The sequence below is a fragment of the Pseudochaenichthys georgianus genome, chromosome 19 (genome assembly GCF_902827115.2).
Source record: "Pseudochaenichthys georgianus chromosome 19, fPseGeo1.2, whole genome shotgun sequence".
NCBI classification, from domain to species: Eukaryota; Metazoa; Chordata; class Actinopteri; order Perciformes; family Channichthyidae; genus Pseudochaenichthys; species Pseudochaenichthys georgianus.
The window spans coordinates 18,466,483-18,492,607 of record NC_047521.1 but is presented as its reverse complement, the minus strand read 5'-3'; the positions used below and the strand labels follow the sequence as shown (position 1 = coordinate 18,492,607).

General features: G+C 38.9%; 3 protein-coding genes across 13 annotated transcripts in view; 2 read left to right on the top strand and 1 right to left on the bottom strand.

Moving 5' to 3' along the window:
* The first annotated feature begins 113 nt into the window (after positions 1 to 113).
* dclre1a (DNA cross-link repair 1A (PSO2 homolog, S. cerevisiae)) lies at positions 114 to 19,649 on the top strand. Of its 5 annotated transcripts, XR_011645055.1 has the most exons (14): positions 114 to 807; positions 1,652 to 2,974; positions 3,057 to 3,190; positions 4,507 to 4,625; positions 4,821 to 4,964; positions 5,217 to 5,362; positions 5,886 to 6,040; positions 7,087 to 7,228; positions 11,324 to 11,455; positions 16,143 to 16,222; positions 16,832 to 17,026; positions 17,235 to 17,347; positions 18,054 to 18,180; positions 19,472 to 19,649. XR_011645055.1 is itself a non-coding variant. In XM_034107462.2 (9 exons), the coding sequence occupies exons 1-9, from the start codon at positions 396 to 398 to the stop codon at positions 11,491 to 11,493; spliced, it is 2,745 nt and encodes a 914-aa protein (XP_033963353.1). In that variant the 5' UTR covers positions 114 to 395; the 3' UTR covers positions 11,494 to 12,818. The 5 variants fall into 5 exon arrangements, 2 of the variants coding, with proteins under 2 accessions (XP_033963353.1, XP_033963354.1); XR_011645054.1 differs by having other exon boundaries at positions 16,832 to 17,347; XM_034107462.2 differs by lacking the exons at positions 16,143 to 16,222; positions 16,832 to 17,026; positions 17,235 to 17,347; positions 18,054 to 18,180; positions 19,472 to 19,649 and having other exon boundaries at positions 11,324 to 12,818.
* The window catches only part of LOC117464788 (pleckstrin homology domain-containing family S member 1-like), a 15,113-nt gene continuing 1,901 nt past the window's right edge, over positions 12,914 to 26,125 (bottom strand). Inside the window, exons 4-19 of one of the 7 annotated variants that reach the window (XM_071206821.1) lie at positions 25,338 to 25,542; positions 23,387 to 23,424; positions 22,909 to 23,006; positions 22,691 to 22,809; positions 22,415 to 22,549; positions 21,803 to 21,878; positions 21,640 to 21,669; positions 20,810 to 20,863; positions 20,332 to 20,403; positions 20,070 to 20,194; positions 19,877 to 19,918; positions 19,656 to 19,781; positions 18,047 to 18,172; positions 17,448 to 17,543; positions 15,914 to 16,079; positions 12,914 to 15,816 (exon numbers count right to left, since the gene is read on the bottom strand). In XM_071206821.1, the coding sequence (XP_071062922.1) occupies positions 15,745 to 15,816; positions 15,914 to 16,079; positions 17,448 to 17,543; positions 18,047 to 18,172; positions 19,656 to 19,781; positions 19,877 to 19,918; positions 20,070 to 20,194; positions 20,332 to 20,403; positions 20,810 to 20,863; positions 21,640 to 21,669; positions 21,803 to 21,878; positions 22,415 to 22,549; positions 22,691 to 22,809; positions 22,909 to 23,006; positions 23,387 to 23,411 (1,362 nt within the window). In that variant the 5' untranslated portion in view covers positions 23,412 to 23,424; positions 25,338 to 25,542 and the 3' untranslated portion in view covers positions 12,914 to 15,744. The remainder of the gene's footprint in view (positions 15,817 to 15,913; positions 16,080 to 17,447; positions 17,544 to 18,046; positions 18,173 to 19,655; positions 19,782 to 19,876; positions 19,919 to 20,069; positions 20,195 to 20,331; positions 20,404 to 20,809; positions 20,864 to 21,639; positions 21,670 to 21,802; positions 21,879 to 22,414; positions 22,550 to 22,690; positions 22,810 to 22,908; positions 23,007 to 23,386; positions 23,425 to 25,337; positions 25,543 to 26,125) is intronic. The other 6 variants (XM_034107466.2, XM_071206823.1, XM_071206826.1 and 3 more) reach the window with 6 other exon arrangements.
* Positions 23,730 to 26,125, top strand: part of LOC117464789 (E3 ubiquitin-protein ligase TRIM39) — a 6,519-nt gene continuing 4,123 nt past the window's right edge. The window contains exon 1 of the mRNA XM_034107471.2: positions 23,730 to 23,964. Coding sequence (XP_033963362.2) covers positions 23,921 to 23,964 — 44 coding nt within the window. The 5' untranslated portion in view covers positions 23,730 to 23,920. The remainder of the gene's footprint in view (positions 23,965 to 26,125) is intronic.

The following is a 26,125-nucleotide window of genomic DNA, read 5'->3' as shown; positions in this document are numbered from 1 at the left end:
AGTTTTGAAAAAAGTAACCTTTGCTCAAATAATTAAAAATAATGTGCTGAATTGTGTTAAATGTGCTGCTCTGTTTCTCTATGTGTCTTTACTTTATTCAGTGTTGTGCTTTCGCGGTAAGCGCTAACATGTCGAAACATAATAGTATGAAGCTGAAGAAGAAACTAGCTCTATATCGTAAATATTAATTATGATAAAGTAGTTCAGCACTCGCAATTATCCTTACAATTTTAAAAGGAATCTACTATAAACGTTAAAGTACTGTAACGTTTATTATTTTCGTCAACCGCGGGATGCTATCGAATCCAATCCTTGTGTTATTATAACCATAGAGGTTATAAGGAGGGTTTTGAGGAGGAGGTAATTGGACAAACTAATGGTTTATTTTTCTCCAAATGTCACAAAAGGACGACTCTGAAGATGACATCTGGGAATATAAACCTCTGGAGAAGAAAAAGAAGAAGAACGATTCACCGGCTGTAACTGTGACCAAAAGATGTACTGTCAGAAAAACCTCAAAGAGAGACACTTCTTTCTCTGTCAAGTCAGCTGATAGCAAAGTCAAGAAAGCTGAAAATGGAGATTGTGGGTCTGTTGTTAATGGAGACAGCAGTTTAGAGGCCCTTGTTCTTCCATCAAAGTCATCCACTGCTAGGGACACAGTGCAGACAGACAATGCTGCTAATGAGGGACCATCCTCTGGAGACTTTTGCCCCATGTGTCAGATGCCTTTTTCCATTTTGGTGGTACAGACTCAAAGATGGCATGTTGCTGAATGTCTTGACACCCCCAGAGACACATGCAAAGGTACAGATATCCATACTTCATTAAAAAATACCGTTTGACCACATGCATCATCTTCATCAGAGACCCATCATCAAAAATAACTACATATGTGTGTCTTGTACCTTTCATCCTGCATTCAGGGGAACACATGGAGTTGTCAATTGTCAGTGTCATTTTTCAATATACTTTAAAAAATGTAACTATTGCAGGGAAGAACCTGAAAACCTGAAAACCAGGCAGACTGGTGCAGTTACATGATTCATTTTGAAACGCTTACAATGGCAGTAGGTCACAGCCACATAAACACATGATAAACTGGCATGGAAAAAAAGAAAATGGGCTGGTATAAGGGCAGCAGGATCTAGGTGATTGAAAGCAGGTGTGTGATGCAGGTGAGGTGGAGGGCAGGAAAGGAAAGGCAGATGAGTGAGGAATTGGCAATTAAGGGACTGGGGAATGAAGTACAGCTGAGGAGTAGAGACAAAAGAAGCTGGTGACGGACGTGTTTTATTGAGTTTAGATGTACATTAACAATACATATTGCACCATATCCATTCAAATGACCTTACACTTTAGCTTATGTGATGTACCTATGTTTGTTTCTCTTTCAGCCACTTCTTTATTTACTGGTCATAATTAAAGTTTCGATATTAAGAACATGGTTGATGCCCATATTTAATTTTTTAGAAAGCTCCCTTGAGACAGCTGAATTGATGTGATGAGTATATTGATGTATAGGTACGTCAGTATTTTGAGTATATGTATCGTCAAACTGTTTTATCAGAATTTGCATGTGCTGTTGCTTTTGAATTACCATTTAGTACTCTGTTGATAAGTTTGTCTACATTGTTTTCTTTTCACACAGAATGTCCAGATGGCCTCCAGTGCTGCTCCACCATTCCTAACCATTATAAGAAATGTAACCACACCGTCCTAGCCCAATGTCGAGCAAACGGCGACACAGCCCTCCTCAGTCTGTCCCAACAGGCAGAGACCAGCAGGGGGAGGGGCCTCAGCTGTCTCCCTGGGCTGATAAACAATGAGGAGGATGGCTCTACTTTAGAGACTTCCCAGGATAGTGTTCTCAGTGTTTCTGTGTTATCCACTCACTGTAATCTCACTGGAACACCTCCATCCAAACGTACGAATGGACTCATGTTGCTGCGCTCACCTGGCCCAGAGGATTTAAAGAAAAAGAAAGGCTGGTCGTCCTCTACTAAAACCAAAAAGTCTATCAGTTCTTCCCAGGAAATTAAACCAGAGCTTTCATCCCCTCCTGTGAAGGCAGCGAGTGGAAGAGACACTTGTGACGGTTTAATAAAAAGTGAACCTTCCCCTGACATCGATGATGAAATATCTTACTCTCCTCTTTCCGAGTGTCCTGCAGAGATGGAAGTCAAAAGCAGTGAATGTCGGAAAGCTCTTTTTAAAAAGGATACATTTGAGAATGAGGATGAAAACTCAAAGGTGCTGTTTAACGACGGATTCTCAAGTGACGATGAAGTTCTCACTCAATTTTTAGATACTTTCGAAACCAATAATAATGTGCCTTCTTCCTCTGACACCCAGCTGGAGTCAGTTACCTCATCACCGCCCACTAATCAGCTAGCTGCTGAAAACAGAGCTCATTCAACAGATGCTGTCAGTCCATGTCAAAGCAGCATTCAGTCTCCTCAAAGTATTGTTTTAGAGCGCCTCAGAGAGTCTCTTCTCAGCTCGGATCAGAGCGTGCATTTGGAAAACTTCACTGACAGCAGTATTCAAGTGCCTCCATCACAAACCTCCACTGTCCAAGGATCTCAAAACATGGCGCCACAGAAGGGCCAGATCAAGGCAGGTCAGGCCTCCGGTATGAAGCAGACAGATATTGGGGTGTTTTTTGGTCTCAAACCCCTCAAGAAAAAGGAGAAAGAGCCTGAAAGTGGACCAAATGTACTCAACGCCACTTCTGTTCCAAGACTGGGTGAAAACTCAGGACAGAGACAACAGAAGGGAGACAGGCAAAGAAAAAGTAAGGCTGCCACAGCTGCAGAGACCTCTCATGGCTCAGTGGCTGTAGATAATAGTAAGGCTCAGGCTGAACTAGGTAAAGGTAGGACCAGAGGATGGGGAGGAAATAGGTGGACCAGGAGGAACGCTGATGGAGAAGTAGAGCTGCCGCGTTGTCCCTTCTACAAGAAGATTCCAGGTGAGGCAGTGACCAGTTACTGCTGCGTAAATACGTTAATTCTTTGTGAGTTGTAATGTAAGTTTTTCTTTATTTTACATAGGCACAAAGTTTACCATAGATGCATTTCAGTATGGGGAGATCCAGGGCATCACTGCCTACTTCCTGACACATTTCCACTCAGATCACTACGGAGGCTTGACCAAGAAGTTCACATTGCCAATCTACTGTAACAGAGTGAGTCAAGTCTAGAGTATTGCAAAATGGGACCTCCATGGAACATTCATTGAAGTGATTCATATTTTTGTATACTGGTAAGATTGTCCAACAATTAGGCACTTAAGCTTAACCTCTGTGTTTTGAAATTAGCTAGTTTACTGTAAACCTTATTTTATGACTAGATTATACCGTGGCAGTTCTTTTGGAGGGACTTTTTTGCTTACATTTTTCACATTAAACATTTAAGGATGGTGGTTTTTACCTACCCCAGATTCCCTTTGAGTTCAGCACTGAAACTTCATTCCACACAAACTCAATATTTGAATAATTCATACAGTGAAAAGAAAGAGCTTTAGAGATGTCTGTAGTCTGTATTGCTTCCAAAACGTCAGGTCTCCCCTCCAAAGGCCTTTAAGTTATTGAATACTATGCATTCTTTGAAGTTGCTACAAACCTTTTTAAAAAATAATATATCCTCTTTATTTGTATCATTAAAAAGCTTTCTGACTGTTCTCTTCCACAGAACTCAGAGTAAATGCCTGACCCATTTCTTATCTCCCTGCATGCACTCTAATGAAAAAGGAGCTTGCAGTTGGCAGCGATGAATACAAATTTGCCAATGGCTCTGACAATATTATAGTCGATTGAAATTTCAAGACCTTTTGTTCATGTAATACCTGGGAAATGTAGTACGTCTGGGTCTCATTTAGTCCTTCTTTATCAGATTAGGAGTTTTGTCCCCGTGTGTGTGAACGAGGCAATATACTGACTGATTGGAGGTTTATAGAAAAACAAGCACACGTTTTTGATTCAGTCTGAAGGTTCAAATTAGAAATATAATTGGGTTACAGCAAGAAACTTGAGGCTTTTTATTTATCTTACTTGGATATTTAAGAACTTGCCTCTGAAAGTAATAATAATATATCCCAATAGATCTGGAATAAAATGTATTGGTGGAAGACGCTGGATAAATGGGTCATGATTTATTACAGTGTCTGCTATCTTGGGATTACAACTAAAACAGGCTTTCAAGGACTCATTGGTATTCCACTGGGGTTTTGTTTATTTGGTAGGTCACAAAAAATCAAATCGGACGCTAGGTAGGTCATAGCCTAGAAAAGTTTGATCGCTGAGTGTGGACGGTGTTACATATTCACTTATAATAAAATACAACCCACGCTAATTTGTGGTCACGTTAATGCAAAAGTGATTACAATACCATGTTTTATTAACTTTTTATAGAATAATCTTGGTTTGACTTGCTTTTCTGCTGAGTCACTGTTTGTGAGTAAACCACAGAGATGTTTCGACTGACAGCTGCCTCTCCTGTTCAGATTACAGGGAACCTGGTGAAGAGCAAACTGAGGATAGCAGAGCAGTACGTCCACATCCTCCCCATGAACACCCCGGTCGACGTGGAGGGAGTCACGGTGACCCTCCTGGAGGCCAACCAGTGAGTCATCAACATTACGTCAATAGCCATCAGGCCAGGGTCTGACGCTGATTTCAAAGTCAGACAGACTCGAGCAAACTGCCTTAGTGCGTTCAGTGAGGAATACTAAGAGGGTGTTCTTTTGTGAAACTCTGTATGCATTTTCAGTTTGTATCTATATCCGGCTTAACCTCCTGTGTGCGGCTGTGCTTTCAGTTGTCCCGGAGCGGCCATGTTGCTGTTCCTCCTGCCTGATGGACAGACGGTCCTCCACACCGGTGACTTCAGGGCTGATCCCTCGATGGAGACGTACCCCGAGTTACTCAGCTGCAGGGTGCAGACGCTCTACCTGGACACCACGTTAGTACCAGTCCGTCTCCTTTTATATGCAATGAATGAACCAGTTGTGGTATTGAATGGCAGAAACCGGACTGTGGGTATACGTGTGACCTTTTAGCGATGTTCCCTGTATTTTAAACTCTTCTCATGTGGATCAATATGGGCTGAAATGTGTGCAGTGTCCTCATTCGCTCATGTAAGACACTCAGTAAAGGTGATGAAGAAGGAAAGGAAACTCATATTTTTTTAATATAATATAATATATCCCTGTAGCTACTGCAGCCCTGAGTACACCTTCCCCAGACAGCAAGAGGTCATCAACTTCGCAGCCAACACCGCCTTCGAACTGGTGACGCTCAACCCTCGTACGCTGGTGGTGTGTGGATCGTACTCTGTGGGGAAAGAGAAAGTCTTCCTGGGTGAGTGTATTAATATATTCATGTACGTTAACACCAACACATACTGCTGGACTCAAAGTAAATGTGTTTCCGAACCCAAAAAGAAGATTGCTTTCTTTTTGTCTGTCGCTTCATATTGCTACCTGACCTTTTTCCTCCCTCTGAAAGGTCATGTGATGTCTCGAATGAGAGCGGCGTGGAGAATTTATGGATTAGTCTGTTTTGAGAAAAGAGCCACTCCTGTATCCTAAAGTGACGCATGAACTCTTCCAGTCATGTAGTGAGGTAATCGGAAAACCAACGATGTCCACACAGAAAGCATTCAGTCCGTAATCACATTAGCTTCAACCAGCACTGCATGACATTACAACGGGATAGAGACGCCGGAGTGCTTTTGGAGGAAGAAACTTAATATTGAAATAAAATATACAATTGCTCAGTGTGTGTGAGGAGCTCTTAAATACTATAACACTATATCAACTTAAGGCTGAATAGTTCTTTGTTTCATAGTTCTTACACAGACTTTGTTCTGCTTCCTTTGTAGCGCTGGCCGAGGTGCTGGGCTCTAAAGTGTGCCTCTCTAGAGACAAATACAACATCATGTGCTGTCTGGAGTCGGAGCAAATCAAACAACGTATAACCACCGACCTGAAGGCCGCCCAGGTCCATGTGCTGCCTATGATGCACCTCTCCTTCAAAGTAAGTACAGCAGTTGTTTTTTTCCAATTCTTATGTGTGCCTTTTATCTATTCTTATGTGTGCCTTTTATCTATTCTTGTAATATTATATTTTATTAGAATGTTATGTTTGCTGTGAAGCACTGTGCTATAGAAATAAAGTGGATTGGATTGATCTGAAAAGTTATTATAGCCTGACTCTGGGCCATCGAGAGTCAAAAACATGTCCTATTTTAGGGGCATGTAAAGAAAACAAACATCTGACTGTTGTCTCTCAGACAGTCCCTTTTTTATTTAGTCATTTATTTTATTTATTTGGATAAGTTTGACAATTTCATTATGTAATGCACTACGAGATGAAAGACAATAGCACTAACTAAAATAATTATACACAATTTCTCAAATGGTGTGAAAATGGTATACAAAGGATTCTGTTTATGAAGGGCTGTGTCTTATTATTCATGGGCAGTTTATTTAGATATGCTAACACGTCTTTTATTCTGCTTATGCTCGACTCATAATGAGAAAGTATCCGGGACAGTAGTTGAAATAATTAGGGAATGCTTATTATGATGACCAGGCACATCATCTCTCTCGAAAAGGACCAACGCGTTTTAATTTGCCATCTGTAGAACCACAGATAAGTCCCAGAGTCGGTATAATTCAAGCATCACTAGGCACAAGAAGGCTGAGTCGGGAGGAAACAGATTCATTTTGGGTCTGCAGTGAGCCCTTTGAGTAGGGCATGTTGGAGAATATCATCAAAAGTGCTTCTGGCACAGTCACCTTGAAATAAATGGATAGTAGATCTATAAAATGTTTGTAATGTTTGCATTTGCCGTTTTCTTTGCAAACAGGTGATGAAATGAACATTGAATAACTTTTTCGTTGGATGATGAAGCTTCCTAGCATTGGAGCACAAAAGCTGATATCACTTTAGATCAGATTTATGTATATATTTAGCAGCTGCTCTTTGTTGTTAGCTGTGTTTTCAGGTACAGTGCAGCTCTGTTTGAATATGAAAAGGCTCACTTCCATTCCTCCTTCTCACCCACATCTTATCTCCAGAAACTGCAGGACTACCTGGCACGCTTCTCTGAAAAATATGATCAGCTGGTGGCCTTCAAGCCCACAGGATGGACCTTCAGCCAGAAGGTGGAATCAGTGGAAGATATTCAGCCTCATATCAATGGAAACATCTCCATTTATGGTACAGACTTATGTAAAACAAATTTAAAACACATCTTATTTGTCAGGACTAACAAACGTACATTCTCACACATAGAGAAAAACACAAAAACGTTGCTTTGGGTATTACAAATCTGAATCAGAAAACATTTATTCGTGGAAAAAAAGGGGAATTTTACATTTGTTACAGCAGAAAAGAGCCAAAGACAGCTTTAATGTTTACTAAGAAGCATACATACACAAATATTAAAGATAACAAATTACACAATTTACAAAATACTCATCCTGTAACAGTTTTGAAGAGATAGCAACCAGGTATATATTGCACAGTTATTAACGACATATATATATATATATTGCACATGATTTGTATATCACAGCAAGGTGTGTGTGTGTGCGTGGTGGTTGTATAGATGCTAAAAAGGATGCTAATGATACAGTGTTTGAAGGTCTTCTGCATTATTCAGAGTTGTTAATGACAATCCCCCTCTTTCTCTTTTACTGAACATAAAACGGAGCCTTTTAATGGCGAATAGTCCTAATTGTCTTGTTGCCACACACTGACGGCCCGTCCACACTACAGCTTCAAAAAAAGCTTGGAGCTGGGCGTGTCTGAAGCTCGACCAACAACCAATCACATGAATCTCCCGCCCCTGACACACAAGCAGCGGTTTGATTGGCTAGAGCTTGTACTGGCATATGATTTGATTGGCTGACGCTTCCACCGAAAGCTTCAGAAGCTTCAAAAGTTGAACATTGCTCAACTTTTGCAGCCTGAAACGCCAGGAAAGCTCCGCTCTGCTTCCCACAATGCAGTTCGGCGAAAAGTGACGTCACCCCATTCAAAGTGAATGGGCAGACGCGTTGGAAATCGTTTTCGAAGCTGTCGAAGCTGTAGTGTGGACGGGCCGTAATTGAATCAAATAGCAGCTTTTTTCTCCTGCCAAGAACGTGAATGTTCATCACATTGCTGTATTCAGCCTATAGCTCCCGCTTTTGGCTAAAAGAAGAAAGGAGCAGCGTGAGGATAAACTAAAGATGGCTTAGTTTCAGGTTACTTGGTGACAAAAGGACATTTTAATCAGGAAGATGCTGCTGCATGTGTCTTTAGTCATGGACAGCACTGCACTGCCCGACAGTTGTCTTGGCAGTAAACCCCAGCTCTGAAAAGACTTAATTTCATACTGCAGATGAAGCCTGTTTCATTTCCTGAGCGGATCCATCAACAGCACCAGCCATCTGGCCTGTAACTCACAATCACCAGCCGGAGCGCACCGTTCCTTCCTCCTCAGCAGTTAGTGCGTCAGTCAGGCAGAAGATCATTTGTGCCTTTCTCTCTCCTCCTTGTGTTCAAAACTCCTCCCTCTTGCTCTTCCCAGCCATATGCTAATATTGCTCCTAATATTATCCTCCGCATGTGGGATTGTTGACTTGAGTGGGTTCAGTTTCAGGTAGATCTGGTTAAAGGGAGGATTACGAGTATGATAAGATGTCTTAATATCTCCGCAAAACAAAAAACGAGACATATGATAGGCTTATCATCAGTAACTCTCCGTGTGCTTTGACAGTGGAATATTCTGAGCCCGAGGGTCACTTCTGGCCCCTTTTGTTAGAATGTGCCCAGTTGCTTGTTTTACTATTCCCCCATATTTTTAGACGTGTCTCTGGGATGAGTTTCAACCTAGAGCTAAATCTCTATTTACAAAGTATCATAATTTGAGGATTTAGCAAGAACAATATCAGTGTATGAGTGAAAGTCTGAAAAGTGATTGACTTATTCCCAACAGGACTTAATAAATAAAGTAATAGATCTAAATACAACTTATACTTGAACAACCCTTAGTTTATCTGTGGATTGATAATCTGTTCTCAGCATGGATACATTGTTTACATGTTTTGGGTAAAAAAAAGAGAATGTCGAAAAGCTGAACGCAGGTGGCGAAAAACAAATCTTCAGGTTCACTTTGAAATCTATAAAGAGAGACTTGGCCTTTATAATTTGGAATTGAAAAACGCACGACAATCGTTCTTCTCTGACATCATTACCAAAAATAACGCCCGTGCCTTGTTTGCTACCGTCAACAGACTAACTAACCCCCCAGTGTCAGTAGCCTCTGAATTTCTATCCACCAGGGCGTGCAATGATTTTGCCTCCTTTTTCACTGACAAAATTCAGAAAATCAGACAAGCAGTCAGTGCCTCTGCATCAGGAACAGCTTATGTGTTGTCTCTGTGTCCACTTAACATCAATTCAAACACCATGACACAATTCCATCAGATTAATGATAAAAACCTAGAGGACATTATACAACTTCTGAAATCCTCCTCCTGCTGCCTTGATATTATTCCAACAGGATTTTTCAAAGATGTTTTGCCTTGCATGGCCTCAGATCTACTTCATATAGTAAACAAATCTCTTCACTCAGGTATTTTTCCACAGGCCCTGAAAACTGCATTCATTAAACCGCTCTTAAAAAAAGAATAATCTAGATGCTTCAGTAATGAACAATTACAGGCCTATATCAAACCTGCCATTTCTAGGTAAAATCATTAAAAAAGTTGTTTTTCAACAGTTGAGTAATTTTTTTCATTTAAATATCTGTTTCGATGTGTTCCAGTCAGGCTTTCGTCCAAACCACAGCACTGAGACTGCTCTTGTAAAGGTCTTTAATGACATCCACTTAAACACAGACAGTGGCAGAACTTCAGTGTTAGTATTATTAGATCTCAGTGCTGCGTTTGACACTGTTGACCACAGCATATTACTATACCGACTGGAAAACTGGGTGGGACTTTCGGAAACAGTTCTAAATTGGTTTGAATCCTACCTAAAGGACAGAAACAACTTTGTTTCTATAGGTAAATACACATCTGAGTTGACAAATATGACATGTGGGGTTCCTCAAGGCTCCATCTTGGGGCCTCTTCTCTTTAACATCTACATGCTACCACTGGCTCAGATAATGAAAAACAACAAAATAAGTTACCATAGCTCTGCAGATGACACACAAATTTACATAACAATGTTACCAGGAGACTATGCTCCAATTCAAACACTGAGTAAGTGCATTGAACAAATCAATGACTGGATTTGTCAGAACTTTCTCCAATTAAACAAAGATAAAACTGAGGTAATGGTTTTTGGAGCCAAGTCAGAACGTATAAAAGTTAGCGCTGAGCTTCAGCCTGCAATGTTCAAACCAACAGATAAAGCCAGAAATCTAGGTGTACTCATGGACTCTGACCTGAGTTTCAACAGTCACATTAAAACAGTTACTAAATCAGCCTACTATCACCTAAAGAAAATATCTAGGATTAAAAGACTAATGTCACAGCAGGATTTGGAAAAACTAGTCCATGCTTTTATCTTCAGTAGACTGGACTACTGCAATGGTGTCTTCACAGGTCTCACTAACAAATCTATTAGAAAGCTGCAGCTGATTCAGAACGCCGCTGCTCGAGTCCTCACTAACACTAAGAAAGTGGATCACATCACTCCTGTTCTGAAGTCTTTACAATGGCTTCCTGTGTGTCAAAGAATATATTTCAAAATACTGCTGCTGGTTTATAAAGCACTGAATGGTTTAGGCCCAAAATACATTTCTGACCTCCTGCTAAATTATGAACCATCCAGATTTCTCAGGTCTTCAGGGACTGGTCAGCTTTCTGTCCCCAGAGTCAGAACTAAACATGGAGAAGCAGCGTTCAGTTATTATGCTCCAAATATCTGGAACAAACTCCCAGAAACCTGCAGGTCCGCTACAACTCTGACTACTTTTAAATCCAGGCTGAAGACTTTTCTTTTTGTCGCTGCTTTTAATTGAACTATTATTATCTTAGACTGCACTGTAACTTTTATCCTTGTACTTTTTCTTTTAATGTTTAATTGAACTATTCATATCTTAGACTGCACTGTAACTTTTATTCATGTATTTTTTCTTTTAATGTTTATTTTATTAGCTTTTCTTTTTAATGACTGATTTTAAATGCCATTTTCTTAATGTCTTTCATTTTTTGTAAAGCACTTTGAATTGCCTTGTGTTGAAAAGTGCTATATAAATAAACTTGCCTTGCTTTGCCTTACATGTTGATGGTAACCCCTGTGTTTCCCTGACAGGAGTCCCTTACAGCGAACACAGCAGCTTCCTGGAGATGAAGCGCTTCGTCCAATGGCTTCAGCCGCTGAAGATCATCCCCACAGTGAACAACGGCGACTGGGCCAGCAGGAAGGCTATGGAGAAGTGCTTTAGTGAGTGGCTCAGCGAGGCTAAAGCTAACACCAATTAATTCTCAATGATTTATGACCAAAATTATATTTTAACTAAACTAATGTTATTACTTTTATTGAAGTTGCTTCAGAGTTCTGAGCTTTTACACTAACTTTGTATTGCAGTGCGTAGGTGAACATCATGAACTGAAACACTACTAATAAAATAAAAATAAAAGGTTGATATAGACTCTGCTCCTGTCCACAATAGGTTCAATTCAAATACTATTTAATGAGGTTGCACACGGATCATGTCTGCAGTTAGACCTTACCCAGAAGTATTATATACAGAGCAACTGAATTGAATGGTTGTGTTTACTGCCTGCTGGGGCATGTGCAAACGCTGCTTTGCAATTGTGCAATTTGATAATTGTATTTTTGTATTTAATATTTGTATGCTTAAAATCAATCAATATTTCAGACATTCTTGTAACACTTGTACCTTTTTTTGCAACATGAAATGTAAACTTAATATTATTTTTTTAAATAAATGATTGTACAGGTTATTATGCAACAGCATCAACGCTTCCTCAAGGATATACAGTGTTAAGTGAGAATGCCCCTGATGTGATGTATACTTCACATTTTACAAAAAAATATGATTTAAAGTTGCCTTAACACTTACTGTAAATTTCCATCATTTTTTATTTAGGAATGATCTCAAGGCATTTCATTAAACCTGTCGCCTCTTTTCCTATTTCAAATCCATGCATGTGCCTTCATGCTTATTAGCCCTTCACTGGTGGCCGATGTGATAACCACTGCATTACTGTCTCTGCCCACAGCAAGCCATTTCCCGGTCGGTCGGTCATAGCAGTGCATGTATTCTGTTGAATTCAAAGTGTTGACCCCAACTCTGTTCAGTGTGTTGACCATTAATCATATGTTAGTTATCAGTGTAAACGATGGAACAGGTCACCACTTTATTTGAAGGGGCACAAACATGATGAAGTAATGACAAAGGCATGCTTAGTTAATCATGATTACAACACTTTGAATTGCTGTGACTGGTCAGCTTTTTGGCCTGACACTTGAATTGCAGATCTATATGAAGAAGACATGAACATCATTAATAACTCAGAAGTCATGATGATTGAGGTACCTTAGTAGATGCATTAATTAAGGTATTGTTCCTGCATTAAGTCATGCATGAGATACCATTAATACCTGTACATTACTGATAGTTCATTAAGTCATGCATGAATTCATGATGATTCATGTACTCTTACCGTAAAGTGTATGTACCGTAAATGATAGATAGTTATACTAGCTGTTATATACATAACAGCTAGATTTTGGAAGTAAAGGAGCTGGAATTATGTTAATCTAATCATGCTGCATTCCTTAGTCCAAAAAAGGCATTTGAAAAAATACAAATGGTCCGTTTAACAATCTGGTAATTAGTTTTATATTCAAATACAATTAAACATTCATTCAACACTGATTTGCTGCACCCTCTGTCTGAGAGGATGGATTTATTTATAACAGAGTATTTAAAGTACAGTAATGTCTCATCTCGGATTAATAGCTCCATTTAAACTTAAAACAATCATCTTGATAAGGCGTATAAGATGCCATTAGAATATTAACAGTGGAAGATGTTTTTGTATTTGATGATAACAGTTATAAAGCTCGGACTGGATGGTAGCACTTCAAGTGAACCAGCCTTGCAGATAAGTTCCATCTGATTTTGTCTGTCGCGGAGAGGCATTGGTCACCAGACATAATTTAAAAAGGATTAAAAAACATCTTCCCAAACTATATTAAAATTACAATCCAGCAAAGTGTCTTCAGCTTTAAATCGGAGAGAAAAAGATGAAACGGCCAGAGGAGCAACGCTATTCCCTCTGCATATTAATTCACAAGACTCACCCTAAGGTGTGGTAGACAACATGAAGTACTGGTACTGTGATCTGTTTCGTCATTCATCCGCTCCTCATCACTTTCAAAGCAGACATATGTGACTAGGAAAGGAATAATATGCACGTAAGCCTTTCTTTATGTACTGTAGCAACACAATAACAACAAAGGCATTTGGACAAACGCATTGTTTGTCCAAATCGAATTTCATCACAGGTGCCACCTACTGAGCAAATTGGAATTTACCCAGCATTGCTCAGTGATGACATTCGCACAACAACAATGTTACAGAGATTAAAATAAAGCTTTAAAATTCACTTCAACTTTACATGATATACATAAATTTAATTCCTTCATTTGGATCATAAGTGTTGATTCAGAGCATCTTTTCTTAAGCCTTACATCATCTTCATGTTCTTCAAATCACTTTAAGTCACTTCCTCTCTTCTTGGATTGAGGTTAATTATAAAAAATAGCTTTCTTACAAAGTGCATAATACCATTTTCTACACATTAGGCCTTGTATTAAAAAAAAAGACATTTGTCTTTCTTGGGTCTAGGCCAGGGGTCTGCAACCTTTTTGACCAAAAGAGCCATTTCGCTCCTTTTTCCCAAAAAACGTTTTGTCTGGAGCCGCAAAACATATTTCATAGTTTTATATTGTTATATCAGACAAAAACTACAGGTTTTTTTGCATTTATTAGGCTATTTATTACATGATATAAAACTGTTAACCTCTAATAAGAAACAAAGAACTTTTATAAGGAGAATTAAAAATAATACACAGGCCTACTTTAAAATAAATTAAACACAGCACTTGGGGAGTCCTCTGCACATTTGAAGGGGAAAAAAATATTATTAAATGGGCCCACTTTGAAATAAATAAAACATATATCTGCACCCTAAAAAGAGTTAAAGATAAGAATGGAGAAACCAGCTCGAGTGCGCTAGAATTTGAAAGTACACAACCGGAAAAAATATGCCTCTTCCTTCAGACTTTCTTACAGAGTCCCTCCTCCAACACACACGAACGCGCACATGACCAATGAGGGCACGATATAAGTTTGTGCCCAGATGGGAGGCTGATAGGCAGGTAGGCCATCCAGTTATTTTAGCCAGGCCGGCTCAGATGATTGGTTGTGCTTTTTACAGCGCTACGGCTTCCAGAGATTAATTTTTGTATGTATTTATTGTCAAAGCATTTAATATATTCATTGCTATCGGGACGTTAAGAGCTTTCCATGGAATATAACAAAAAGTGTTTTCTGAAATAAATTACATACCCCATTGAATTATGACTGACGATCGTCAGCTGTCTTCCTCTCCCTCGTAAAGGCTGCACCACCGTTGACAACTTCTCTCTACATATCAAACATACCGGTAAACCAGCATTGTTTGCTGTGAAAGCATACAACTCTGTCCACGCAGAATTAAATCCTGTGTTCCTCCGGTACTTTTCTTTGATTTGTCCATAGCTCGCTCATCGAGCCGGGGGTCAGGTTATTCGCCTCCAAGAAAAGGCGCTCGCGCGGGACCGGAGCAGGATGTGACGCATATTTTAGTTGACCTAATTAAAACCGTTTTGTTTTTTATTTATGTCTCACAGTATCACCTCAAAATACAACATACGAAACATTTTCAACCATGCAACAAAATATAAATAGTCCTACAAATACTTTTATTTTATTTCCTTCTTATTTTTGTCTAAACTCAAGGGAGCCAGAGCAGAGGGCTTAAAGGGCCGCATGCGGCCCGTGGGCCGCGGGTTGCCAACCCCTGGTCTAGGCGTTGTGAGAATATTGTTTTTTTAGTATCACAAAGGCGGTATGAGGAAATGTTTCAGTAAAACCCTTGCCTTTGTTTCCTTCCCCATACAGCTTATCTACAGTCGCTACGATACATAATGACATTATTAAAGGAATCTGCTAAAACTGCAAGTCATTGGCAACTTTGATCTGTCGTCATATAACGTGAGTCATGAGATTTGGAAATCATTTTCTACTTCATTTTAACTACCTCTAGACGTTTGAATCAGGTAAACCTTAGAGTGATAGATCAACAGGAACTGCCTACATCCCGGGGAAAATACTGTCTGTTTGTAAGGGAGTCAATATATATATATTTTTTTTTATATACTTTATTAATCCCCGTGGGGAAATTGTTTCTCTGCATTTGACCGATCCTAGTGTTAGGAGCAGTGGGCAGCCATTTTTGAACAGCGCCCGGGGAGCAGTGTAGGGAACGGTGCCTTGCTCAGGGACACCTCGGTAGCACTTGGTCTTGCCGGGACTTGAACTGGTGACCTTCCAATTGCCAAGCCAAGTCCCTATCGACTTCACCACCACCGCCCGTAAAAGGTCACATGGTACAAACCAACATATTGCGGAAGTAACTCTCATGTTTAGTTTGCATTCAGTCGATGCAGTGGCCGTTTGGTGAATGCAGCGGTGGGCATCCAGGCCGGCGCAGGATGGTCACTTTCACCTGAAGAAAGGGAAATAATTGACCTTTTAGTTGACCTTTTACATAGTTATTGATATCATGAATGCTCAGTATCTTTTGCCATTTTTTCTGGACGTACCTCATTCTTGAGAGACTTGCTGAGGAACATGTTGAACTCGTCCACGGTGGTGCAGTGCAAGTCATTGATTGCCAGAATTTCGTCTCCTTTGTGAAAGAGGCACACAGTCTGCGGCTGGCCTGTCCACGCAGACACGCTATAACACACACGTAGTTTTCGATTCATCCTGGAGTTCGAAATCATAGAGTAATTTACATTGTGCCTTTTTTGTATTTGTACATCCATACAGATCTGTCCTTGTGTCGGAGCGTTCTCTCCAAAAATAAAGTCACATAACATGCAGAACAGTCGGCCGATAGCTGATAACAGGTAAGGCTTGCCCAGTGTTCTCTGCAATGCAATTCTACAGAGATATAACAGAATCTAGGTCAACTTCAGACACAGTGATGATACGGCTGTCTTGATGTGTGGAGTAGGATTTGAGGAGCCACCGGATCTTTAGATAAAGAACATTACTGCTTGACCTGTTTTTGATAAATATTCAGACAATGGCTGTGCTTCAAAATGCAATAAACCTTCAATTTGTGAAACATGTGTTCAGTCTGGAGAAGCTTTCATGTTTTTCATTACTTTGCTCAAACATTTCCACCAGAGTCATCTTGTATTAAATGTCTTTTAAAATGTAAACCTATTAAGAAATGTGCCATCAGCAGATAAATGAAGCTCAGCGTAAGTTCAACCAGGAAGACCGTCTTTACTGATTCATTTACTATTTCCATGTTACTACTCTCCTCTCAATAAGTGATCGGGGGCGTCACTCCCCAGCTTAACCAATCACTTTGCTCTATTCCCACAAGCCTATCATAGCGCTCTGCTAAACCTTTTAAATCTACTCTCCCCCCTCTGACAGCTGTCATTTCAGGTGACTCAATGCAACCCTCCGCCACCCCTTTTCACCTCCTGTCCCTCTGAATCCAGGGTCAAGCCAAGCCACTCCTCTTCAGACCGACCCACCTATCCATTCACCACCACCAGTGTCTAGACCCCAGGGGGGTTTCATCGGATCGGTTCTCCCCTCCCAAATGATACTCCTGCCCTACATTCATTTGAGGATCCCTGGCAATAAATATATATTCTTACATCAAAACCGTCGCTTCTGATTGAACTAACGTTGTAGGTCAAACGAAACTTAGATCTTACGGCCCGTCTACACATACATTTTAGCTGTATTGTTTTCTTGTATGTGTAACACACATCTGACAAAAGAGAAACACTCCAATCCAGCTGTCTAGACAGTTCACATTTTGACTTGCACTTAGCAGAGTACTCAAGGCCTGAAGCATACGTTCACACTTCTAATCTTTTGTCTTCTGTTCTACAGGCGTAACAACAGTAATTATGTGTTGTGTGACCTAAACTCAGTACTGTGCTTGAATGCACCCTGTGAGGACACTGATGCAGAGATAAAGAAGCTGCTTCTCTGCGTAAATAGAGGTAGGAATAAAGATATAGGTAGAGATATAGATGGAGATATGCAGTTGCTGATTTTTCCCAAAGTCTAGAAGACTTGGCCTTGTTTTATAGACAAACTTACCTTGGTTTCCCACCCACATCTGTTAGTGTCAGGTGCTTTTTCAAATCTCCCTGCTTGATCTCGAAGTCTCTCTCCTCTGGGGTGATGGTGTCAAAGCTGTTATTATCCAGAAGGAAATATGTCAGCCAGGGATGGAGTAAACAAGTTATTATTGCCTACTTTTTTTTATTCTAGCGGTTTTATAGACCAGGCCTTTAAACAATTAATTTTAACTCTGGAAGAAAGGTCACCACAGTTCCTAATGTGTATTGCCACATTATTCAACTATCATACCAGCATCTTCTTGCATAAACCTTCAGAAACCACTCAAACCAGTCCAGCAACATGTCAGCGTCAGTCACCCTTTTTTTGTTCTCTGTAACCATTACAAAGCAGATTGACCTTTCTGATCTGCAATAGCAAAGACGGTGCTGAGTGGTGGTTTAAAATGTGTCCTTTTGTCCTAACAAGTATAAAAAAGGTTGAATATGTGCTCATGCTAACTCTTTCTCAGTTGATCATCACACCCACATAACATGTGCTGATTTATACTGTAAGACAAGAGAGGTAATAGTATCTACTTGGTTGCTTCTTTGGATTCAGTTACTTTGTAATCTCACCTTTCAGAAGAGCTTCCTTCTTCCAGTATTGGCCCAATTGGTGCATCGAGCATATCGTCAGGAGAGATGGCACCGTTGTCACTGGAACTGGTGCTGAGATCTGACAGTGGACGTGTGTTTTTACCTCTGCAAAAGCAAGTTGATTACCTTGATTACCTTAGTACACGTTTCACTTAGATTGTAATACAGATGTTGGCGCTGTATGATAAGTATTAGAAGATGGTCATAAGTCTTGCCCTTGTTGCAGAAAAACGAAAACACAATCAAAGACAATAAAAGGTAGAATAAATGATTGATGGAGGGTGAAAGATGTGCAGTTCAAAAACCTAAAGACTTTTCTCTCAGTTATTCAAAAAGGGGACCAGATATCTTGAGATGTTTTAAAAATAGTTCATAAAAACAGCATGAGAGATACAAATCACTTTAAAGGCGCAACAGGAAATCTAATTAAGAAGCACTTTAGAAAGGAGTGTTTTGACCCATTTGCCAAATGTAGTAGAGGAAGAAGAGTCTTCAGTGTTGCAGCACAGCAAGTGGCCAGAAAACAAAAATCAGTGTGAAAATACAGAAGAGTCACACAGTTTTGTGTTGAAGCATATTTCAGAAAACAAAACAGGAACAGGGGATGATTGCCTGAAACAGCAAGAAGACACACAATGTGGATCGCCTGCTGTATTGGTGATTAACACAATGTCTTTGTAAACAAGCAAGTCAAATCTGATTTGCCAAGAACTGCCCTCCTTGAGATACTGAAGAAAACCAAAAGTCTGAAATACTACCTTTTGCATTTTTAGGGCCTTGAGATAAGCAAAAGAAAGATGACTTGGTGCAAAAATTAAGGCATTGTCAGTTATGGAAAACCTAAGGCTACAGAAAAGGATGATGTTAACAAAAAATGTACTATTATTCATTTTCACCATCTGGTGAAAATTCCTGCATTTATCAGATGGTAGAAAACAGATTTTCTTTTTTGGTGCAGTCGTAAATTTCACTGCATATTTATTTACATATACATTTATCCTATAATAGTCACTTCTGGCTGCTGTTTATGCAAAAAGTCAAACATTTCACTTTAAATTGTTACAACAGTACTTGCATACATAGATTTTAAAGCATATAATATGCATAATAGCACGTATGAGTTACAGTGTAGTCAATTTGAGCTTTTTAGGGAGCTCAGAATAATAAACAAAAACAGCTAACGTATGAGATCAGTTACACCTGACCTGTAATTCAGCTTATGTCTTTTACCGCATGCCGTTCTGTTTTTAAGGTATAATGGCCACCACAACATGAAAAGACATATCTTTTTATAGCACATAGGTTGGCAAACAGGCTCTGAAGTGCTGCCTTTCTTAGATTCTTAGCTGGTCCTGGAGTGTCAACAGTTCTTTAAAAATAACTCCCTTCTTGTTGTTCGTTTAGGTGTCGGAGCCAATGAGGCCGCAGTAACCTCTGATGAGCGAGCTATTTTGGTATCTAGGGCACTGCCAAAACATGTAACACAAAGAGCATAGGGCACTGACACTGAAGACACAGTGAAAAGTCAAAAATAAACACACGGCCCACAAAAAAAAGAAGACAATCTTGTATTTCATCTGTGAGCTACCTGTCCTCAGAGTCTGTCTCCTCATCGAATGGAGGAAGTGGGGAAATCCGAGTCTTCAGCTTGTCAAAGACTTGCGTGACAGACCTCATCAGGGTGCCTCCGGTCACTTGATCAACTTCACAGTCCCTAAAAACATTTGTCACAATCATCTTCTGTTAATCTGAACATTAATCAGTGATTATTGATAATTTTGAATCTGTCCTTCTATAAAGCAAATTTACGCTGTCACTTGTGCATGTCTTAATTCCGTCATCAACACATATCTGCAAGTAACAGATAAATCACATTTATTATTGTATTAATGCAGGTCACAATTTCAGCATGTGTCAATTTAATAAAGTAATTATTAAGAATGAGAGTGTTTTTTTTTTTTTATTCGAACAGGAAATACTCAGATTTACAATTAACACTCACAGTGAGTCCATGCTTTTGCGACGGGTGGTGCCATAGCACGCTGCTGATGGTGATAAGTAGGCTCTGGGAGTGTCGTAGATTTGATTAAAAGGCTCTGATGTAGGTCTTCTGATATTTTTTTCAGTCTAACAGACAATCAAAATAATAAACAATAATTTGTTGTACTTAATGCAACCAAGACAAAAGTCACCTCTACCATTATCATTGTAGAATATTCAATTGAATTAGATATGTGTTTAACAAACAAGCCAAAATATAGCACCTCTGATTCTGCAGTGTCATTATCCAAAGCATTGGATGATGGATCAGACAGGGACCGAATTTTCAGCATTGGCTGAAAAAGAAAAGAAAACACTCATTATAGCTCCTAGTACAAAAATCTAATATTTTTAAAATTATTCCTGCAGCAGAATGTGTTTTCTATAGAAATAAGACTTCCAGCATTATTGCAGTTTATATGTTGCTTCAGCCACTTCATCTCAGTGTCCCTGGGTCTGATGCATCGGTAATACATTAAACTCGGATAAAATCGCCAGAATAGGTCATGTAAAAGTGAGGACTAAATGTAAAGGGAGGGCCCACAGATCAACAATGAGATAATATGGATACACATGTTTTTCTCCGCACAAAAAGAGAATAACAGATCAAATAGATTCACACAAAGGAATTGAAAGTATGCATGCATTTAGAAAGTTAAGCCAAATTCATGCAGAGTTTTTGTTGACATTTTATGGACCAACCTGTTCAGGCACTGTGGCTGAACCCTTTTGCCGCATAAAGGGTTTTGAAATAACCTGGTTCAACAAGAAGACAAGACTATTTTTTAAAAGTCAAAAAGAGAGTTCATCGATAAGCATGGTTGATAGATTTAAACTGTATGGTAGTCGTTTTTGCACTTGTCAGAGACACTGAGGGGATCCAGAATGCCCAGGTGTTGTGATAATGAAGGCAGATGTAGATAGCAGAACATTGATTTAAATCAATTTAAAAATTAAGTAGCCTACCAAAAGAAAAAAAGCTACTCATTGGAAAATAAAACATGTTTACATTCATTTGAGCCAGGCAACGAGTAATGCGAAAAACAAAAACATGATGAAGCATAAAGGAAATCGTTAAATATGTTATAAAATGTGTTTATGTCTTTCCAAGAATAAGATGAAAGCATTGATACCATCACTGCGAACAATCTGTAGCTGGAGCCAGAAGTCTGTTAGCCTAGCTAGCACAGCGACTGAAAACAGGGGGGAGGAAACTAGCCTGACTCGGTTTCAAAATCGGCCAACAAACATCTTTTAAGTTCACTTACATGTTATATCTCATAGGTGCTGTATTTCTTAGGAGCACTGACTAACTTGTGTGTGTCACCTGGAAGTTAGCATTGTGTTGCTAAGCTAAAGCTATCTGGCTGTTAGCTTGAGCAACCTTTTTATCTTACTTATGTGAAAAGCCATAATCTTTTCAACTTACTCTTGGCAAGAAAGTTAATAACTGTTTAAAAAAAAGAAAAAGTAAGCTATTTCTGTACAGCAGTCGGTTGTCAACAGACGAGTTAAATACTTTAAATATTTACCTCTATTGTTTGATTCACATTTGAGAGTTCCTTTAGCAAAAAAAACACATTTACATTGTAAATAGATGAAAAAACATAGATACAAAGAAAAGTGAAGTAGAAAAGACACTTGGTCTTATAATGCTGTTACAAATCATGATAAAGAAATAGAATCTCAATGTACCTCAGAATTCAGACATTGATCTGGCCGATTCTTCAGGGCCTCAAACAGGTCAGAGAACCAGCCGTCCACTTCCTCACTAAAGCAAGAAGGACATATGAAACACTTACAAATCTAATTGAGTGAGACTCAAAGAAAATATGGCAATTACATCTATTTTAAAATTCAATTCCAAAATCCAGAGTGGAAATAGTGACCATTAGAAACCAATTTGTCAAGTGGAAGGAAAAGTCATGTTTTAGATGATAGACTAGTCAACAGGAAAGCAACATCATTATTCATTTTTGATTGTTAGAACGCTCAAAATAGTGGATGTTGAGAAGGGCAGAGGAAAGTGTTCTATGAATAATAATTTGGTTTCAAAAATCCCCTTTGACCAATTATTACAAATAACTAAATATCCAGTTTTAAATTGAGATATCACATTAGGTTGCTTTTTATTTTTAAATATCCACCTTTTTGTGTTTTTGTAGAGTAGAATGAAAGATTATTGAGTTTCAAGAGTGTGTGAGGTCAGGAGTCTTACAGCACAATGTAGTAAAAAGCATGGAAATTGGAAGCTTCTTAATTTTTCACCTCATTGTTTTATCCCCTGTAAAAAAACAGCTGACTGACCTTGTCTCCCCGACAAGGAAGTATTCCCGGCCAGCTGCCATGATAAAGAGCACACATGATGGAGCACACTTGAAGTTTTTCTGGACCCATGCCCATCTCTGGTGGTTTTGAGGGGCAACCAATAACAGTGATATCCTGAAAAAGGGACGCAAATGACACACTGTAAGTTGAGCTGGAGGGGATCTCTACTTAAAACAAATTGCTATTGCCTTTAGGAGCTATGAAATGCTTTAAAATAATAATTTGTCAATGAATTGGCATTGATTGATAACATACTGTGATAAGTCTATCCCTCCAAGCGGCTTGTCCCTATCATCTGGACTCCTGAAGTACTTCAGTAGGTATTCTTGTTCACTGATTTTGAAAAGCACAAAGTAACGCTTCTTCCATGATTTCTGCAGAAGAAACAAGACAAAATAAATAATGAAGTATTGCAAGAAACAACACATGTAGAGATGAAATCAATTTTGTATTTGTTACTGTAAATCTGTCACCTCTGTCTTCAGCCGTTTTTGGGGAGGAGACTTGAACAGGTATCCAGATCTCACCTCCGCTGTCTTTGCTACTGATTTGTAGAACACCGTATTTCCACCTGAGAGCAAGAGAAAAGCCTGTTGTTTTGTGATCATTTGCTTAGATCTCATCTTTGTTTTTATAAATCCGCAACTTTCCTTCACTGTAAATTATATTTGGGGAAACCACCAAAGGAATACAATGAACAAAGAAAGAAGAACTGAACAAATTAGTTTGTTACAAAATCAATTAAAACAATCATCAAATTGAGAAAAAGAAAAAAACCTTACTACAGTATTAATGAGTGTGTTAACATTGGCACCATTAACATCAGGTTTGCATGTCCAATTATCAGTAACAATATTTATAAACCAGTTTCCTCTATGCAGCACCAAAATGCCAATAAGTAACTACACCTGAATACAACGATAAAGCACATTTCCAGATGTGATACGTTACCTGGGCTCTTCTGGCTCTTATGCATTGTGACACCACGCCTGAACAAAAGAACACAGGAATGTATCAGTCCCTCTCGTTTTAAAACAGCAAATATCCAGAGGGAAATAGTTAACCTTTTAAACAATCAATGCAGGGTTTGAATAGGCTCAAGTCTTTGTGACAGCATTGAGCTCTATAACAAAAGCCACATTAGGCGCAAGTGAATGAGAAAGATAAGACTTTATCTTCATAGTTGTAGAAAAAAAGCCTTTTATTAAACTTGTTTGTTTTTAAAGTACATTATTGTCACAATGTGTCTGTGTTGTGTTTTGTCTTGTCTAGATCTGTCTTTGGTTTCCTGTTTTATTTTGAAAAGTGTTCACCCCCTGTCTTGTCTGTTGCTTCCTGTCTCTGTGTTCCCTCCTGCCTGATTACCCGATTGTGTTCACCTTGTGCCCCTGTTTTCTCCTCCCTCCTCACCTGTGTCTTGTTTGTGTCATTAGTCTTGTGTGCATTTAAGTTCTGGTTTTTCTGTCTGTCGTTGTGAGATTCTTGATGTTGCTGGAAGGATTTTGTTGTGATTTTGAGGGATTTCTACGGTATGCCTTATTTTACTTTGTTGCCTGGCCTAGTTCCGCAATACAAGTATTTTGGATTTCAAACAACATTCTGCATTTGGGTCCTGTGTACCTTGCCCTCCAGCCGTTACAATTATGCCCCTTGTAGCACTTTATCCTGTTATCTCAGGCTCAAAAATGACATTCCCAGAACAAATGACCATATCTTCACTTCTAAAAGGGTTAAATTAATAATCTTTTTTCTCAAAGCAAGGTTACATCTGTGAGTTGGATGTTGAAGTGTCAGAATCAATATAGATGTTTTTATTTTAAAGTAAATTCAGATTGAACACAGTAAGAAAATGTAAATTATAGTGTCCGTCCAAAAAAAATTAAAACTTATAGTGAAAACCACCCTTGAATGATGGGATGGTAGACTAAAAGCTTTAGGAATCCAAGCTATAAACACATAAGTACCCTGTATCAAGATTGATACAAAACAAGTGAAATTTGCACGTTATAGAGATTTAGCAAAAAAACCCACTTCTGGGGTCATTTGGGTGGATTTGACCTATCTCTGGCACCCCTTGGTCGATTTTGATGGACATCTCTTTTTAACTGCTAGAGCCAATGGAATCGAGGGGAGGTTCCACATACGAGTGAAAGTGACGCGTAGCCAAAACCGGAGGCTGCATACACCCTGGTGGCTACCATTAGCAGCTAATATGAATCCTCCGATTTTTACATACAAATGAAATTATGGATTATCAATACTTTTTTCAAAGTGACAGACACATTGGATTAACCTATGGATTAACCCTCGGCAGCATTTTTATCGTTTTAATGCCATTGAACACGACTTTTGATCAGAATAACAGTTAAGGTGAGACGATCTTAACTGTCATTTAGACACTTCTTATGAGACTTGTGTTTTTGTTTTGGTAAAAATGGTTCGTATCGTCAGTTAGCTGAGTTTCTTCCCGTTATTCTGGTATCACACATTAATAGGTTTTTAAATATTAAGAAGCCCTGAGACACAGTTTTGTGAAAAGAAAACCTGCAGGCTCTCGGGCCAAACAGGTTAAAATTACTTTTAGTAATGAAAGGTGCTTTACAAATAAAAGGTATTAGTATATCATATTTAAAAGATGTTTCATGTAAAGCCAAATCGGCATTAATTAAAAAGATTAAAAGTATAAACAAACAGAATCTCAGCAGTGTTACAACTAAAGAATATTCATCATACTTTTTGTTCGATGTTAACAGAATTTAACACTCACCTTTGAACACAAACAAACATGTGCTGGCAAATTAACTTTAAAGTTCACAACACAAATCAATGCAAAATAAGAATTATGTCACATGAATCACTGATAACAGTTTTTTTCACAGGAAAACAAACATAAGATTCTTACCTCAGGTGTACCAGATTCTGCCCCCTCGCTCTCTTTGTCAACTAGTGTTCAGGAAGCTGGGTGCTTTATCGTCCTTGGCAAAGTCTGACGAGAACAAGGAACTGGACTTTCTGGTTCCTTGCTGCTTTTAAAGGAAACGTTGTTGAGCTGCAGAATTCCAGGCCGCGAAATGTCTTTGTGATGAAGTGATTGGGAATTTGAGGCGCTTGCCAAGAGAATGCCAAGAGATTTATATTTATGCACAAGATAAATATCTCTTGAAGACTGATTAGTGTTTATGGACATGGATTTAGGTGTTACCCAAAGACACAGGGGAGTTTTGGTAGGATGTAGAGAGAGTTGAGCCAGGTCATAGTAGATGGGAGATGTACAGAAAGTCAGGCTGTGCCAAGTAAAGTTTTTAGGCTCAAATTTCACATTGACAAGACACAATTAAAACAGTAGGAAATAAATGTTTGATATTTTTAGACGCTTAACTTAAGAACCATATTCATGCCAGCAAATTTGCAAAATAGAATCCTAACCTAATTGTCTTTATGTCCTACATAAAATAGAAAGACATGTTTTTTATGAGCATGTGTTTTTATGAATTAGAAATAAGCAGGGTGGTATAAAGTGAAGCGTTTCTGATTCATCTTTCTGGAAGTTAAATTCAACATTTAAATTATATACCGATTTCAGGTCTTTATAGTCCTTTTTCTATTTCAGCTGTCACTGATTCTTTAATGTATCTGCTGCAAATGAGCATGTCAGTCTGTGTGATCAGTTAATAGCACTCATATTGAGAT